We start from the raw sequence: 16,660 nt of genomic DNA, 5'->3' as shown, positions 1-16,660 counted from the left end.
TTCCTGCTGCATCAGTATATATATTGTTTGTGCTGCTGCTTAATTTCATTGTGGGCTCCCTGTGTGGCACTACGAGAAAGAACGAGCATGTCTTCTCACCCAGCCGCTCTGCATTTTCTATACCTGAGCCAATGAAGCACCGCTTTTTTTTTTTTTTTTTTTTGCTTTTCTTCATTTTCCTCTTCCTCATTAATTCTGAGGTGATGTTAACAGAAGCAACAACACTACTTTCTCAGGTTAAGCACATGCTACTTTTATATACTGGCAGCAGAGTGTTCTCAGTTCTCTTTCCAACTTCCCTTCAATAAATTCCAACCACTCCGTTTGCCTCTTAGTAAATAGGGTGGTGAAATTTTCCCTAAAAAGTACAGACACCTTAACTGTGTGACTACTGTTATCTCAAAACCTTGCCATATATCTGAGTTGCTTTGTGACCATACTTTTTTTTTGGAGAGCCACTGTGCTGCACAATCTGATGAGGTTAAAGGCACCAGAAGTCTGTCCCTTCAGTAGTACTTGTCATATTCATCAAGTTTACACTGTTAATGCAGCAGGAGAATCTTCCATGTAGACAGCAGGCTTTTTTTCTGTCTTTTTTTTTCTTCTTTTTTTTTTTCACTGGTGCCAGGGTGAACTTCAGGGGCTGGTACCTGGGCCTCATGATTTCATAGTCAGTCAGGACTTTGTATCACCCTAGTGCACTTCCATTTTGCACACTTGGGCTAGGACCAGTTGGCTGTTCGTACTAGGCTTTCTCTCTTTTGGCTGTTCTGGGATTCTTTCAGCTGTTTTGTAGTGGGAGAAATACCTCCTTCACTACAGCAATCTGAAGTTCTCTGTCCAAGGCCATGAGCCAACTTCCCATCTCCTGTAACTTAAATGAATTCAGACATGATCAGGCTTGTTGAAAGGCAGGATGATTCACCTCATGTACTACTTCTATGTCTTGACAGCAATCTACTAGCAGATCTGGAATGATTTCTCAGCTATATCACACTACTATTAGAGTTTGAATGGGCATTTCTGTAGGAGTCAGTTCAAGGTTAAGACACCCAACTTGGGTGATCTAGGTGATCTTCATTAATTTCCCTAAACATCGATATCTAGTGCCGCATGAGAGACTATAGAGTATCTGAGGCATCCACATGGGTCTACCAGATATGATACAGGATCTATAGAAGATTCACACCTTCTGACTGGGAACTGGGAAGCCAAGTGGGATACAATGGGGCTTCTCAAATGACACAAGCTCTCTATGTCACTAATTCAAGCCAGTCAATACAATCTTTTTCTCATCAGCTTAGCCTACAATAGACACCTCCATTTGCTCACCTGAACAACTGTAGTCTTCACTGGCAGTATGGACTATCTCTCCACTGACTATAATGCATATCTAGACACTCCACTCACCTGTAGACACCTACAAATAGCTGAATTTGTGAGCAAAATCTTCCCTGTAGCCATATGGTTACATATAATGTGCAACTCCCACTTGACTGGCAAAACCATGGCAACTCTGTAACTACTTCTTTGAGATATAACATACGTCTAAACCCCCCAAATATTGCAGCATTTTCTACTTCAAAACTGTGAAAGGACTTTGGACTCATCTTAAGGTACTGTGGGAATGTTTTTGAAGTATCATAAAGGTTTTAAAGGATGGAATTTCCTGCTCTGTTCTAGCTCTAGCTCTGCACAGCTTAGAAACAAGTGGCGAATTCAGTGAATTTTCAGAGCTTTCTGGGATTGTAATCATATTGTCCAGGAAAAAAAATCACATCTTACAGTATACTATTATAAAAGCTCTCCCTTGTGTCAGTGCCTATCCTCCCTACATCTCCACATACTCACAAAGCATTCTAAAAAGAGCTTATGTTTCCCAGATCACATCCTGAAGGCCACATCACATGACATTGCAAAAGCTTGCAGTAATGCTGTGTCTTGCCTCCTTGTGAAGTGAGAGGCCTGTACAGACTACGTTGCCAACTGAGGCATATATGAAGACCTCGGTTGTTAGCATTGCAGAAGTGTGTTTTTCTATTGTAAACTTCCATGTCTAAGCAGTGAAAACAAATCAGTTAGATTTGCAGTACACTGTTCTCCTCAATTATCTGCTATGAAAAAGCCTGTATTTCTTAGTGCATGTGAACAGCATCACATCAGAAGTACAGAAGTACCGAAATATTATTTGCATTCTCCTGACATTAGTTGCTCTCAGAGAGGCATCCCTTCTAGAGGTGGTGATGAAGGTAATGCCACTCAATCCACATGAGGTACCAGCGCTCTTAGTGAGATCCACAGCAGATTTTGCTCTAAAAGAGGGAAATAGCCTGTAAGTAGTAGCCTTTCAGTAGCCTGAAATCTTTATAAATATCACTGAAGCCTTGTTGAATTATTATCTCTTCAGTGAGTCTGATATTTCTGTCTCTGTGATAGATGGGCTGATGACTTGCTAGCTCAGAAGGTTTTAAATACTTCAGATTTTCCAGTTATGACAGAGTTGGGTTCTTTAAATGCATGTAATAGTCTTTAACAGGTTATTCATCCCACACAGTGCCAGGCCTGCTCTGAATGATGACACAAGCAAAAAGGCTAGCAAATCCATTAATTTAAAGCTTTAATAATGCTGTGATCTCAGCTGCATCTCTACCATTTCATATTTGATACAGATGCCACTAGGTACTTAGAAACTTCCAATAACTGTCTGTAGTAAAGCTCAAACAATATGGATCGCAGATGAAAGTTATCAAAGTTTCTGTCTTTTTGTCAGTGTTCTATCTGTGAAGTTTGGCAAATGAAAAGAGTTTTTCCTCTGTAACATCTTGCAGTCTCCCTTGATTTAAACAGGCATGTCCTTATGACTTAGAGTGTTTATCTTCCTATGAGCTCTTTTACCCCAGATCAGAGAAGTTACACAGCTGTGCTGCTTGAATAGATCTGATGTTCTAGTGGAGAAGGCAGTGCCTCCAGCACTTTAACTGAAGATGGCACCTTGGTAATGCAAGATACCACCATAAAAAGTCTTGGTCCTGATTTTGCAGTGATTTGGTCTGACAGTTCAGCAGTGGGATCACTGAAGGGAAAAAGTGAAGCTATTAAATTGCAGTCCATGCAAAGATTTTCAAATAGGACAAGTTTATTTCCTTATGCTTTGGAATGGGCATTTGGCCTGGGAATTTTTTCCCTCATTTCCACAACACAGAACGTTTCACATAGATCTTGGACTAGCATTGTTGTCTGCAGTGAGATTTAAGCCGCTGAGCCAGGTCTTGAGAAAGGGCCCCTCTACTGGAGATATGATCCTTCAGATTTTGAATATGAATGTCTTTCCAAGCCAACACATTATACACAAGTTATTCCAGTGAACCTAAGGAGAAGCAGCAGTTTAGGTACAAAGTTGACAGGTTTTCATGTTTTATTGCTTCTGAAAAGTTCTGAAACTGTTTTGAACAAACTGTGTGTGCCATGGATGGGCATGAGAGGCCATTGGCACTTGATTCATATTAATTTGTTTAGAGACTTTATGGGAAAAAAATTGGTATTTTTTGGACACAGAGAAAATCTACTAGCACTAGAGGGCAAAAATATTCACATTTCATTTAATCTGAGTGGTAAAGAGCATCTCTGGACTTCCAAGAAAATTGAGGATGAGAGGTTTCTGAGAATTTAAGATGTTACGAAAAATGGCATAATGAAAAATATGTATGCATTTATGTTAAATGCCACTTAAAAAGAATGAATGTAGGTTGTGAACTTCTTTTTCAATGACTGCAAAAATCAAGATGCTGCTCAATTTTTTCTATCAACTCACAGATCACAAGACTGAATTTAATTTCACATAACACTGGATTAAAAAACAAAAGTTTAAGATGGAGTTTTTTGGAACAAGGACAGATACAATGGCTTGAAACTGTGCTGAAGAGAATGCATTTCGACAAAATTCCTGTTGAACAATGTTTATTGTAGTTCACTAAAAAATCGTTAGGTTCTTTTAGTTGATGAAATTTATTCTACCTAGATCAGTTTGCTTATAACAAGATAATAATGTGTAATCAGGGATATGCTTTCATGGTATCTCATCCTTATGCAAGTTTCGATGAGAGTATAGATCCATAGAAACCGCTAAATTGTCTCTTCAGCCTCTGTAGGACAAGCTGATGAATTCAATCCAGTAACTGAGCTTGATAGCATGTGTTTAATTAAAGCCTGTCTTTCAAAAGGGTATCTGGTGTGGGATTCATCTCACATGGTACCTCTGATTTTTCTGACAATGATCTTGAGAACTGAATGTTGGATAAAAACATCACTGTCCTAACAAGGTCGCAGCCAGACCTGAAACTGAAAAAAGGCTCAGTGAAGGCTATAGTCTTTAGGCATATGTAGAGTAGCCTTATAATTGTTTGTATGATATGAAACCCAGGAAAGATATTCATTATAGTTTCAGTACCAAAAGAGGCTCACTGTTATTAGGCCGATGAAGACAGTTGTCACCTTTGGCTTTTCATAGGAGAGCATCAAGGGAAGACAACAGAAGGCAGCAGAGACGCTCACTAGCACTGTAATCACTCTTTGTTGATCTCTAGGCTCACAGCTCACTTTTGTCTCCAGAGTCTTCTTTCAGTTCTTTAGTATACACCTTCTGCTCGCAGGCAGATGGGTACAGCATTCCCAGCATTCTGTTCTTTCCTTGACTGATTCCAGACAAAGCATCTTTAAAGGAAGATGGAACTTCCCTCCAGTTACCTTTCTAGTGTGATATCTACCTTCTCAGCCAGACCTCCTTGCTAGTAATGGAGAGAAAATAAAGTATTTCAGAGGGGGCAAGTGTGCATTTACAGTGTCTTTCTGTATGGTTGTGTTAGCTTTAGCCTTGTGGCTGCTGTTTACTGGAGTCTGGAGGGGAGGAGGTCAGATCTCAGATGCTGCAAACATCCCCCAGAGAAGGAGATTAAATATTTCCAGCCAGCCACTGGTAAACTTCCAGAGGAATGAGAACTTCACTGATAGGCTTGGCTCCACTCCTGCTACCTCAACAAAGGCATGATGGAAGCAAGAGGGTAACGGGGGAAGGATCCCTGCCTCCAGAGAATACTTATCTTTGTTATTAGGTGCTTCATGTCATTTCCAATAACCACTAGTGCTGATCCCTCGGAGACTTCTGTGATCCTTGGAAACTTTACCAACCGTGATGGGAGATAATAACACAGCTGTACCATAGCAGGGTGCTTGTGAATGAAGGTGATGGTGTGTGAGAATGACTCAAATTTATGAAGTGATAGTGCTTTATGAAGGGTTAGGCAGAGAAGAGTAGTCTCCACTATCAAACTGAATGAAGGAAACAAGGGAAATCCTAATTAACCATGGTGAAAAAAAGTCATAGTGAGGGTGTTTAAGCACTAGAAGAAAGGCCCAGAGGTGTTTTGAGATCTCTGTCCTTGGATGTATTCAAAATGACTGAGTAAGGCCCTGACATAATTTCAAAACTGGATATCATTCCTATGCTGGACTTGCTTTGATCATGGCATTGGACCAGAGGCCTTCTGAGGTCCCTTCCAACCTTAAAGAATCCTATGTCCATAATAAGGTGGCTGTCCTTGACTTCTAACCATGTCCTGAAGGAATACATAACTAGCAAGGCCTGTGTCCAAAATCATCCTGCAAAGCATGAATTCTCAGCTCAAGCAGGCCTCAGGTTCTAGTATTATCATGTCAATATCGATAATCAGCTATGAATTAACGTTTAAAATGGAAAGCAATTAGCTGACTTAGAGAAACCATAACCAGAGAGGAATAGAACAGGTTACTTCATTAGATGGCACTGTAAATTATTCTCACAACAAGGTGCAAGGCAAGGATAAATATGTTTCATTTTTTTGTGTTGACTCTTTACCCAGGCACCATCTGTCTCTCAAAATCTATTAAGCTCAAAGTGGCTTACTTTGATCTGATCATCTTGGGAGGCTATTCATTATAATTGCCAGCTATGAATCACCACCTAAATGGTTAGTCATCCACCTGCCCATCAATCTAAGCAGACTTCACATTAATCATTCTGAATCCAAAGGACATGCATTAAGTGTTCCTTCAAATCACTGAATAAATATGAATATGAGGGTGGACTAGAGGGCTAAAGTTTAATTCCACCTCCCACAATGATTGCTTTCTGAGCAAAGGTGTCCAACAGTGTATGAGTACTCCTTCTAAATGTCCCTGAGGATGCCTGGTCAATATAGAGTCAACTGGAGGGATCAAACCTCTCCTTTGGGACCACCAGGCAGCAGTTCATTACAGGACTGCTGTCTCCTCTCAGTACCCACCTCCCACACCCAGATGTGTTCTGGTAGAAAGTCACCTTCATTGCTGTGACTCCAGCAGATCTCTTCAGACTGGGGTCCTGCCAGAGAGAGAAAAATGAGAAGTCCAGGCATGGTAAAAGGTAGCAACTGGTCTGAGGGTCCTTCCCCACCTCATCTTCCTTTTCACTACACCACTGCTGTTGTGAGCGTGCCTCCAGAGCACTCAACAAAATCACAGAGGCTTGGGGTGGGCTGATTGCATTCATGGCCTCCCTCTCTAGTGGTTAGTTCTGGTCCTTTGTGTCCCAGAAGGAGGGAGCAGCATTTGCTTCCACCTCAAAATGTGTGGCAAATCTTTATAACTAGTCAGAACTGTTCTAGCTTCTCGAACAGTTATATATGATAACAAAATTGCACTGCTGTGATCTTAGAAATAAAACTCCAACATCCCAGTCTGGCAGGTGCTGCAAAACTATTCACCTGTTACCGGGTTGTATGGAATTGCTGCCAAAGACTCTGGCAAAAAAATGAATTGCAGACCAGTTAAGCAGGCTAATTTTTTTAGGGATAAAAAGAAACTTAACAATGTTACATAAAATAGTGGTGTGATGTCGGCTATTTGGGGGAAAAAAGTTCCACCTGAGCTACATTTTTGTAAGATTACATTTATTGCCATGTTTCCTTTGAGCCTTGCAGATTGTTTTGACTACATCTCTTCCCTACCTTAGGAGGATTAAACACTGATAATGGCATCTTTATAGAGATGTTTAGTTTAATTTTTGGTCTAATGATAACATGGTCATCTTTGGCCTGAGAGTTTGGCTTTACTGGGAGCCTTGTAAAGCCATATCAATAGGGTGAGAGGTGGCTGTAGGACATAGGTATAGTTGCTCAGTGATACACTTTATTTACAAAAAATAGATGAAGACTCACTCCTATCCCTCTGAGAGCGTTAGGAGGTGAGCATTCCTCATCTGCAGATCCCCAGGTCTGTCAGTCCAGTGGGCTCTGTGCTTAGGCCGTTCTGTTTCTTTGCTTCCATTCAGGACTGCACTAATCTTTCCAAGGATCTGGAGAGGCTTGGCCTATAAGCTTCTTCACAGCATTTACTGTTAAATTGAGCATTTACTGATCCTCCTCCCCCGGGGGCCAGCCTAACCCTCTGGAAAACTTTCAAGGTATCATGTAAGGTATCACCTTACTTTAGTCTAAGTTCTATTATGTAATGGATGGGATTTATCCCCTTAACATTAGACATCTAATACATACACATATGCAGTTGAGCTGATCACCCTCAACTCCCTTTATAGGCAATGATTCACACAGATCAGGGTAGAATTCATCTAACCTATTTTAGTTGACAATACCTTATGGCCTTTCCTATGTCTCTGCTGGATACAGAGAGAGGCCAGGTCTTCAGAAACTTCATGGAAGTGGATTACACTACAGAGTGAGACACAGTGAGACCAGTGTCTTGAAATTCAAAGTTTGCGTAGCCAGTTCCCTTTTGCTGATCTGGACATTGCTTGAAAGTCCCTCTTGCTCATCTGTAGCTTACAATAAAATTGAATAAATCTTCATCAACTTTTCCACAATTTGCACCGCCATTCATAACCAAAGATGTTTAAAGTCCAAAGTTATTCTCCAGTTACCTCCAACTGCAGCACAGGGATCTGAAACATGGCACAAAGGTGCTTAAGTGTAGTGGAACTTGATGAATTCATCGCTGAAATCTATTTTCATAGGGCAAAAATCGGTCTGTTTCAAAGGCCATGAGATCTATATAAACCTTTTTCATTTATTTCATTTGGCTTTGGATCAGGTTTTCCAGGAGTAAAAGCAAGAACTTAATTAGGGTTTTATAGTCATAGACTACTGAACATCATGTTTATTCTATAGTCAGAGAGTACCTGTTGTCCCTTTGCCCCTCACTTGTTAACACTTTCATGTGAGAGATGTTCTCTGGGGACAGAGTATGGCGGTGTCCCAGTAGTCTTACCTCCAGCTTCCATTACCATGATAGCTCATTTAATCCTACTCTTCTTATCAGACCCTTCCTTTTTACCTACGTTACTACTATTATATTTTAGTATTTCACCAAGAAGCCCCAAGTGAATGGGCCCCTTTGTTCTAAGCACTGTGTAAACGGATCAAGCTTTCTTCCTCTCTGCTAATAAGACATGACATTTCTTCCAAAAATTGATTTTTAATGTCGCTAAAGGGTCTTTCTTCGAATCATTTCTAGTTGATGGCTGCAAGAAATTAGCCAGCAGCCACTGTCTAGCATACATAATAGCAATACAAAGCTGATGTCTATTTTATCAAAAGCAAACCTTCTCTGCATGTTTTCATCCTTCTCTCCATCTCTTTCATTCTTTTTATTGTTCTTCTTCTGCGGAGGAGGAGCAGTTTATGAACAGATGTGGTTCTTAGTGATTTTCAGATGTGATCTGAAAGTTTGAGAACTCCTCGGTTAGGTGATCCAATCAGGAAAGAAAAACTATCACCCACTGACTTCTCTCATCCCATCACCTGAATTCTTTCTCTTGACTGTTCTAAAGCAATCCTGCTGAGAGCAGTGCCCACACTCTGCAGGCACAAATATGTTGGTAAATCTGATTTGACCACATGTTCAGAAACTGTGATTATTCACAGTAGGCAAAGGGCAAAGAGCTGAAAAGAGTAATTCTGAGAGAGTAACTGTTCACAAGAAAAAGACAGACCATGGGTCAGCACAGAGAACAGAGCTCTCTGCTCAGCAGCACGGGTAAATTTTGTTCATCTCAAGCAACTAAAGTTACATAGAGGTGAAGCTGATAATTTGTATTCCCAAGCCTCTTTGTTAAGCTTTAACCACTGATGATAGCCTGTAGAATCTTTGGGTTATTACAGGCAAGTGCTGTTAGTTTCAGGTCATAGATGTGCTAATGCTGACTCTAGGACATGGTACTGACTCTACAAATGCTTAACGGGTAGAGGTAGTTGCTCTCATGGAGATTAACAACCAGGTTTGAAGTTGCTATTTTGCTTTATCTTTTTCTATTACTCTTCCACTGTGTAATGGCTTTTTTGGTGTCTTTTTTAACATGTTATTATAGCAGTCACACTCTTTTTTCTTTTTTTTTGAACCTAAAGTTAAGCTAGCATTTTGTTCCTGAGTTCAATTGTAAGAGGCAAATTTGAGTTTAACCTTTTCTGCTTGCGCTCTGGTCACATCCTAATTGCAGTGAATTGTTCTGTCATTAAGAAATGCTTTGCACTCACCCCTGTAAGTGCAGAGTCTATTTCCATGTGCCCAGCCCATTAGGAATGGCTCCAGCTGTACAAGACGACAGCATTTTTGTTACTACTTTTTATCCTTTCTCACAGCTTGTAAGCAAACCATATCATAAAAACCATTTGGACAACTGCTTGTTTAGACTCACGTCTTTATCCCCAGATGACTCTTTTTGACTTGATTGGTTTGAAGCACAAATGATAAATCTAGTCTGGCTTCACTGGCTGAGTAAGTATCTGTTGACACAAGTTGCTCAGAAACACAAAAAGCCCACCAGGTGACTCCCCATTTCCATGACCCAATGAAATGCTGCCGTAGGAGTACCTGGGATACATGAATTCACAGGACTGCCAGTCTGCTATTAATGTCTTTAGTAAGACTGTGCTGTACACAGAGATTTATTCTCTGCTTTTGCACCAGAGATTAAGAAATTCACCTCTTTGAAGGACTCAAGTGGATCACAGGCTCTCTATACAAGGGTGAATTTAACTCCACCAGAAAGGGGGAAAAACTTTTTCTAACAATATCTCAACATTTGGTGACATCTGGGGAGAAATGAGCATTCAAGAGGCAATATTCCTCTGCAGATCAAGTCCCATGTTCTTCATGGGGCAATTTCCCACGATAATGGTTACCCCTCTGACACTTTACATGTTACTTATACCATTTGCCTTAGGTGCCCAACATTTAGCTAAGCTGGTTTGTACTCAGAGGAGCAAGATGGAGCAAGGACTTATTCATTCCACATATCTAAGCCATCTCCTTAGGGGGATCATCTCACTTTCTCCATTGTCTATATTGAAAGCATAAATAATTGGCCAAGACTAAGTATCAAGCTTTCAGATGAGATGCATCCGCACTTGTATGTACTCTGGCACATATATTTGCCTTTTGGATGTATATTATATGCACCCTTAAATCCAGAACCAGAAATAAGTATCCCTTGGCCACTCCAGGTAGAACCATAATAGGTTTGCAAACAGTGTGCATCCAGGAAAGTACACCACCATGACACATCTTCTTTCCACTGTTTCTCATGTTTTAACAGAACGGTTCAGTGAACCAATGAGGTCAGTTTGATGAGACAGTGAAAGTCAGCAGTCCAGGCTGGCTTCTACTGTAGTAGCATACAGCTGAGTCAGCCCATCCTGACTCTGGCTATCTCATATAACTATCTCATTTAACTCATTTTGTAAACTGACCATTCCAGCTTCTGGCTTTGAGTCTTCTATGTCAATGATTTGGCAGGAATTGATTACAGTCTATGTTAGGAGTACCTCAAGCTTTCCATCCCATTGTGTTTGAGGCTAGGGTTCCTGTCACCTGTCTTTCTCTTGCTTATATACAATACATTTGAGCTAGAGCTCCTGGGCTCTCTCTTTGGTTCATGCAACAAAATATACATTTAAAATCCAAGATTCATCTGGCCTAAGCATCTGCTTGAGGATGACCTTCTGCTGTCTGCAGAGTAGCTCTCTACCGCCCATACAAGATGCTCACAGGGATTAGGTCAGGTGTGTCTGTTTTGTAGACACCAATGTTTAGCTAGATGATCTGTGATTCCCCTTCATATACAAGGGAAGCAGAGGCAACTACAGGCCCTGTGATAGGTCTCTCTAAGACCTCCATCTAGAGAGCTTGATTCAATTGCATAAGCTTAGGCATTTATTGCCATTTGAAGTGCTCTGGGGTATTTAAGACATCAGATATGAGACACGAGATATGTGAAACCCATGCTTTTCCAGAGTGCAGTACCCAGGGGAACATCAAGTGAACTAGATGCCCATGTCTAGGCAGCTGAATCAAGCCCTGCATGTTTCGCTGGCTTGACACGTATCATCATTTGTCTCAGAGCTGTCTAGTGTCCCTTTACAGAGGACACCTGAGTATTTCAAGTGTGCATGCTCTTTCCTTTTTTTTCACCAGGTCCGTTCTGCTGCCAGGAAAAGATGGCACCGCTGGCAAGACCATCACTCCCTGCGAGTGCGTGTGGCACGTGCCATGTCTATCCCCACCTCTCCGACACGAATCAGCTTCCATAGCATCAAACAGACCGCAGCCGTGTGATATGCCCTGCACATACACGTACCACCTGGTGGCCTTCAGGGTTCTTCTTTCTTCACTCTCCCCAAGCCCCTTTCTTCAAACTTTCTTCCTTTATTCTGCACTGCTCTCTTTCGCAATGAGGTGCCCATCATATTTTTGCGGACTCTCATCTCCCATACTCGTGATGCTGCTTTAAGGCAACCAGGCAAAAGCCTCTTGGAGTAAGTGGTGTTGAAACAGATTCAAAGAAGAAAGAGATTCAACAGTGACTGGACCCTGTGGAAGCTCACAGTACAAAGTCTGAAACAGCACACTGGCAGGAACAATCAATTTTTTTCTCCTTTCTTTTTTTTTGTTTTTCCTTTCCGTATTGTGGTGAACAAAGACTATTTTTAACATACTGCCCATCTCACCCTGTACATTGATTCCTAATGATTTCAACAGTTTGGTGTATAGATAGCCCATGTCTTTCTTGGTTCTTTGTAAAAATTTCTTCTCTGCAGAACTGTCATTTGAGAACATGTGGCAGCAAGAAAAAGAGCATCTGAAAGGTGGTGTGAAAAATCAGAATTTATCTACCTTCCCCATTTCTCCCTTTGATAGATTGGGAGTTGGCCGGGACATCGCTGGACTGTTTAACACAGGGCACTTTGCCTTGCAAGAACAATGCCCTGTTCATACACAGAGTTTTGAAAAGGACAGCAATATCTCTAGACAGCTCTATAAAATATCCTTATTCCTCTTAGCCCCACACTTTCAACACAATGTAAGTAGCCTTTGGAAAGTCTTTGGTTTTTTTCAGCTAAAAGGATTGGGGTAGGGAAGGACAACAGAACATGTTTTCTGGGTTTAAAAAATATTAAAGGGAAGCGCTGTAAAAATAATAATGAGAAGAGGATGTTTGCATTATGAGGATAGTGCTACATGCTGCACAAAGATTATCTATTGAGCATTTTGAACTAGAGCAGATGTATCTACTAGGCTTTTTATGTGATGTTCAAAAATACTGTATATTTTCAATAATAAACACTACTCTGGGTTGGTTTCAATAAAACCAGGCATCATTTTCTTTACTCTGGAAAGGAAGAGGACACCTATCTTAAGAGTGTTTCTGGATCTAAGATCAGGGAAGAAAAATCCTGTTTGATAATGAGCCAATAAGAAGAAAAACTTCATGATAAAATCTGAGAAAGAGGGCATTTAAATGCAAGATGAGTTGTCTCCCTTCTCAGCTCATGGTGTTACACTGGATCCCTGTCCCTCTGCACTGCCCTTTCCTCCATTGGGCTTTGCAACAGCAGAAAGAAAAAAGCAAGTTGTGTAATATATTCTCCGTCACCTTTATCTCACCAGTGCTGGAGTAATTTGCTCTTTCCACTTTAGCATGTTTATTCTGAATTTTCTTCACATGTTTTAGAGGACTTGCCAGCACAAGCTGGATTTAAATCTCCAGATTTAAAGTGGTGTCTCTCTAGTTTTCAGGACTACACAGGGCTGGAGAATATCTTGGAAGACCCTAATGTTAATCCCCCGCTTTTGGAGGCATCCTGTCCTAACAGCTTGATCACGTTCAACTTGGAGCTGATTGGCAATGCACAGCAAATTTAAATTAATATATTAAAATTTTGTAACTTTTCCCCCTCCTAACTCTCATTTAGATTCATGTGCCTCAATGAGATAACTGAGGGAGGAGGGAGAAGGGAGATTTGAAATTCTGTCTAGTTAGACCTATCATCTCTGCCAAAGAGGAGGAGCAGGGAAGAGTCTTCACATAGCCTTCCATGTGGCATGCCAGCTAGCATGATAGATCCCAGTGCGGCAGAGATACAAATAAGACTGGAAATGTGCCTGCCTATGCCACTCACTGCTGTCAATGCCCTGAGTTCTGCAAAGTGATGCAAACCATCTTTACGGTAGCTGGGAAACAAAAGTGTCTGATGAAAGAGAACTGTGTCAGTCTTTTATTCATTGTATGCATCGCAATAGCGATGCACAGCCTCCTGGCATTTTGTGTTTGAAGGGACAGATATGTCTACAGGTTAGAAATAGGCGGATTGAGTACCTCTGTGTTTGCTCTACCTCTAGGCCAGTCTGGGATGAAAAAGGGATTTGCAATGCAGCAGATACTGTCAGAAATTGCAGGTTATTGTTGCTACCAGGAATGTATTTTCACAAAACATAAAATCCTTTTTCCAATTAGTATTTGTCCAAAGCAGAGATTTTCAGTCCTTCCAGCATTGGACCCTGTTTCAAGCCAGCATGGTGGACATATACACCATTAATGGGATACTGCTTATGTTAATTTTGAAGTGGTTGCCATGCTAACACATACACTACCTCTACTTGTTTTGCCATGGAAGCTTTCTGAAGTCTGTCATGCCTGAGGTACTGACAGCCAGGGCCCATTTTCTCTACAGCACTATGATTCAAGCTTGAATTTCTACTGTCAGCCTTGTAAGAGCAAGGTTTCAGACCATCCCTGCAAGAGCAATAAAAAAATATTTTGAGGGTGGCTTTTTTTTGTGTTCTCAGAGAGTGCAGAGCTGGGGAGAATGATGGAGATGATAGATAGGTGTGTAACTGTGAACACAGCATATCTGGTGGGGGTCATAAAGGCCGAGATTTGAGAAAAAAAGGTAGCGTCTAGGTTATATCAGGCAAAGTCCTAGGGGGTGACTGCTTTGTGGCAGCTAGTGGAAGGAATATCATTTACACCAGCTGAGCGTTTCCTATCTGAGATTGGATACATGGGGTTCAATCCAAAGGTCTTCACATTATATACAGTGATCTCTAGCTTTTCTGCACATGGTTGCCCTGTAGCCAGTCTATAACTAGTTTGTAGGCTGCCTAACCTTTCAGTGGGCACCAAACCCTCCTGGTTGGCAATAAGAAGTGGAATATCTGTGTCTTGGAGCTCATGTTCTGGTTCCTCTGAAGCCACAAGCTGAGGTGCATGATCTGTGGGGTCTCTGCATTTGCAAGGTGGTCACCGTCAATTTTCTAGGCATACATTTCAAGCCTTTGGAAGAACTCTTACTGGTGTCAGTAGAATTGGTGTCAGGCTCACATTTGCCCTCTCAGTATCCCTTTCTGGTTCCCAATAAAGAGGCAATTCCTATCTTTCCCTTTCTGTCCTTCACATCAAGGACCAGGCAGACCATAGGGCAATCAAGATCTCCTGATGAAACCTGCCATAGAAACAGGAAGTGGAAAGTAGTCTCCATGGAAATAGTGCTTTGAAGGCTGTTTCTCTTTCCCCCAATCTGTCAACTGATCAATATAATCTTATTGCTTCCTTAAGTTCACCTGTCTGCCTGTATCCTTTGTTTGGTTTTATTAGGTGCAGCAAGATCCTACTCAGTACTATAATTATGAGTCAGTATAGCCCATGTTAGCTGTGAAACCAGCCTGCCCTTCACATTTTGGGATTGAAGAGCTAGGATTCCTCCTGAGTTTTCCTCACTGCTGTGGACATGCACCCACCTCTGAAGTACAAGTGCAATGCAGCAAGACAGCAACACATTCACTGGACTGGTTTCTTTCCCCTATAGTGGGGTATTTTTCTTAATAGACACAAAACACAACTTTGTGGGCACAGCTGCATCTGCCCTTGGAGTGTGTAGCCAGAGTGACTCACTATTATCCTTGTGCTGTGAAGCCTGCCCTTTGTCAGACAAGGCTTTGCTAGTACTGTAGGGAAGGGATCGTCTGAGTCATTGAGTCATCTGTGTCTCCTTGACACCTAGCACCATATAGTTCTCAGCCACAGCTGGAGTCTCAGCAACAGTATCAATAACCAGGGTGACTGTCACTGGAAGGGGGGACTTGTCCTGTAAATGGAGCAAAAATACAATCTGGGCACAGGATACTAGTCTTCTAAAGACCATTCCAGTGGGACTCACTTGACTTTATGTAGCTCTTCCCAAGTCTCAGCTGGAGCTAGTTCCTTCTGTGATCATTGGAGAACGGCTCAATACAGTCAATGGAGTCCAAGGTATGAATCATCTAATCCTAAAGTAGATGTCTACAATAGGGCAGGGGAATTGCACCCAACACCTATTTTGTCCCTTGACCGTAAAGGCCACCTGAGTTACTGGCTTTTGTAGAGACAGATACAGTGCAAAATTTGGTAGCCTGAATTCCACACCAGTGACATGGACTGGGATATTGTAGCCAGTAAGCAATAAGAGGGTGGTAACAAGTCCTTTTCATGCTCTTCACAAGAATTAAGGAGTACAGGTACGAGAACTGGAATTGATCTGTCTAGCCCTGATCTAGATGCTGTTAGCCATGCATTTTTCTAGTCCCATGGTGTGGCTACAGAAAGAAGTTAGTCTTATCTAGACCCTGTGAATTGGACAACCAAACTTTTGAAGGACTGTGGTGTAATCCATATACGTGACCTCAAATCTGTATTGCCCAGATCAAATCCAGACATCTAGCAGGTCTGAGTAGAAAAGAAATTTGGCACCTGAAGAAGTGAACTAATGTCTCTGGCAATAGACATTCAACCGCAGGGTTTGCTTTCACAAGGTCCTTTAGAGCTTAGAGTCACTGACTTCACAGTAAACCACTGAAATGTATCGATGCCAGGGCACTGACCTTGTACCAGTGTTTTCAGGGCTATTTCTGGGATGCCCTTTTTTTACTCACAATAAATATTCACTAAACATTTAAGACCAATAAATAAATGAAGACACCTAAATTTGGTCTCTGTCTCAGTAAGTCAGGTGTCTGATCTCCCATTACACTCGGTGCATCGCTAAGCAAATTGTGCAGCAAAGTCTGCAGAGCTTCTTAGCTGGCCTTCAGAAGGCATCTTCTTCAGGAGGCGATCTTGACCTTGCTGGATGGAACACATCTCTTGGCCTTGCTGAGGGCTTGATTCAGTTGCCTAAATATAGGCTTCTAGTATCATTTCAGATGCCCCAGGAATCCCAGCTGCCCTCTAGTTGTTAGGCCAGAAAAGCAGCTGTATGGCCTGTGCAGATGTCCCACCTTCTCTAAGCCCTTTCACATGGAAATAGACACTTACGAATGT

At 41.6% G+C, this 16,660-nt stretch overlaps 1 protein-coding gene across 1 annotated transcript in view; it reads left to right on the top strand.

Moving 5' to 3' along the window:
• Positions 1-11,945, top strand: part of CRHR2 (corticotropin releasing hormone receptor 2) — a 70,933-nt gene extending 58,988 nt beyond the window's left edge. Inside the window, exon 11 of the mRNA XM_009572815.1 lies at positions 11,500-11,945. Coding sequence (XP_009571110.1) covers positions 11,500-11,640 — 141 coding nt within the window. The 3' untranslated portion in view covers positions 11,641-11,945. The remainder of the gene's footprint in view (positions 1-11,499) is intronic.
• Positions 11,946-16,660: the final 4,715 nt, after the last annotated feature.

The sequence above is a fragment of the Fulmarus glacialis genome, unplaced genomic scaffold, assembly GCF_000690835.1.
Source record: "Fulmarus glacialis isolate BGI_N327 unplaced genomic scaffold, ASM69083v1 scaffold2972, whole genome shotgun sequence".
Classification (NCBI taxonomy): Eukaryota; Metazoa; Chordata; class Aves; order Procellariiformes; family Procellariidae; genus Fulmarus; species Fulmarus glacialis.
This window is presented reverse-complemented; position numbering and strand designations above follow the sequence as displayed.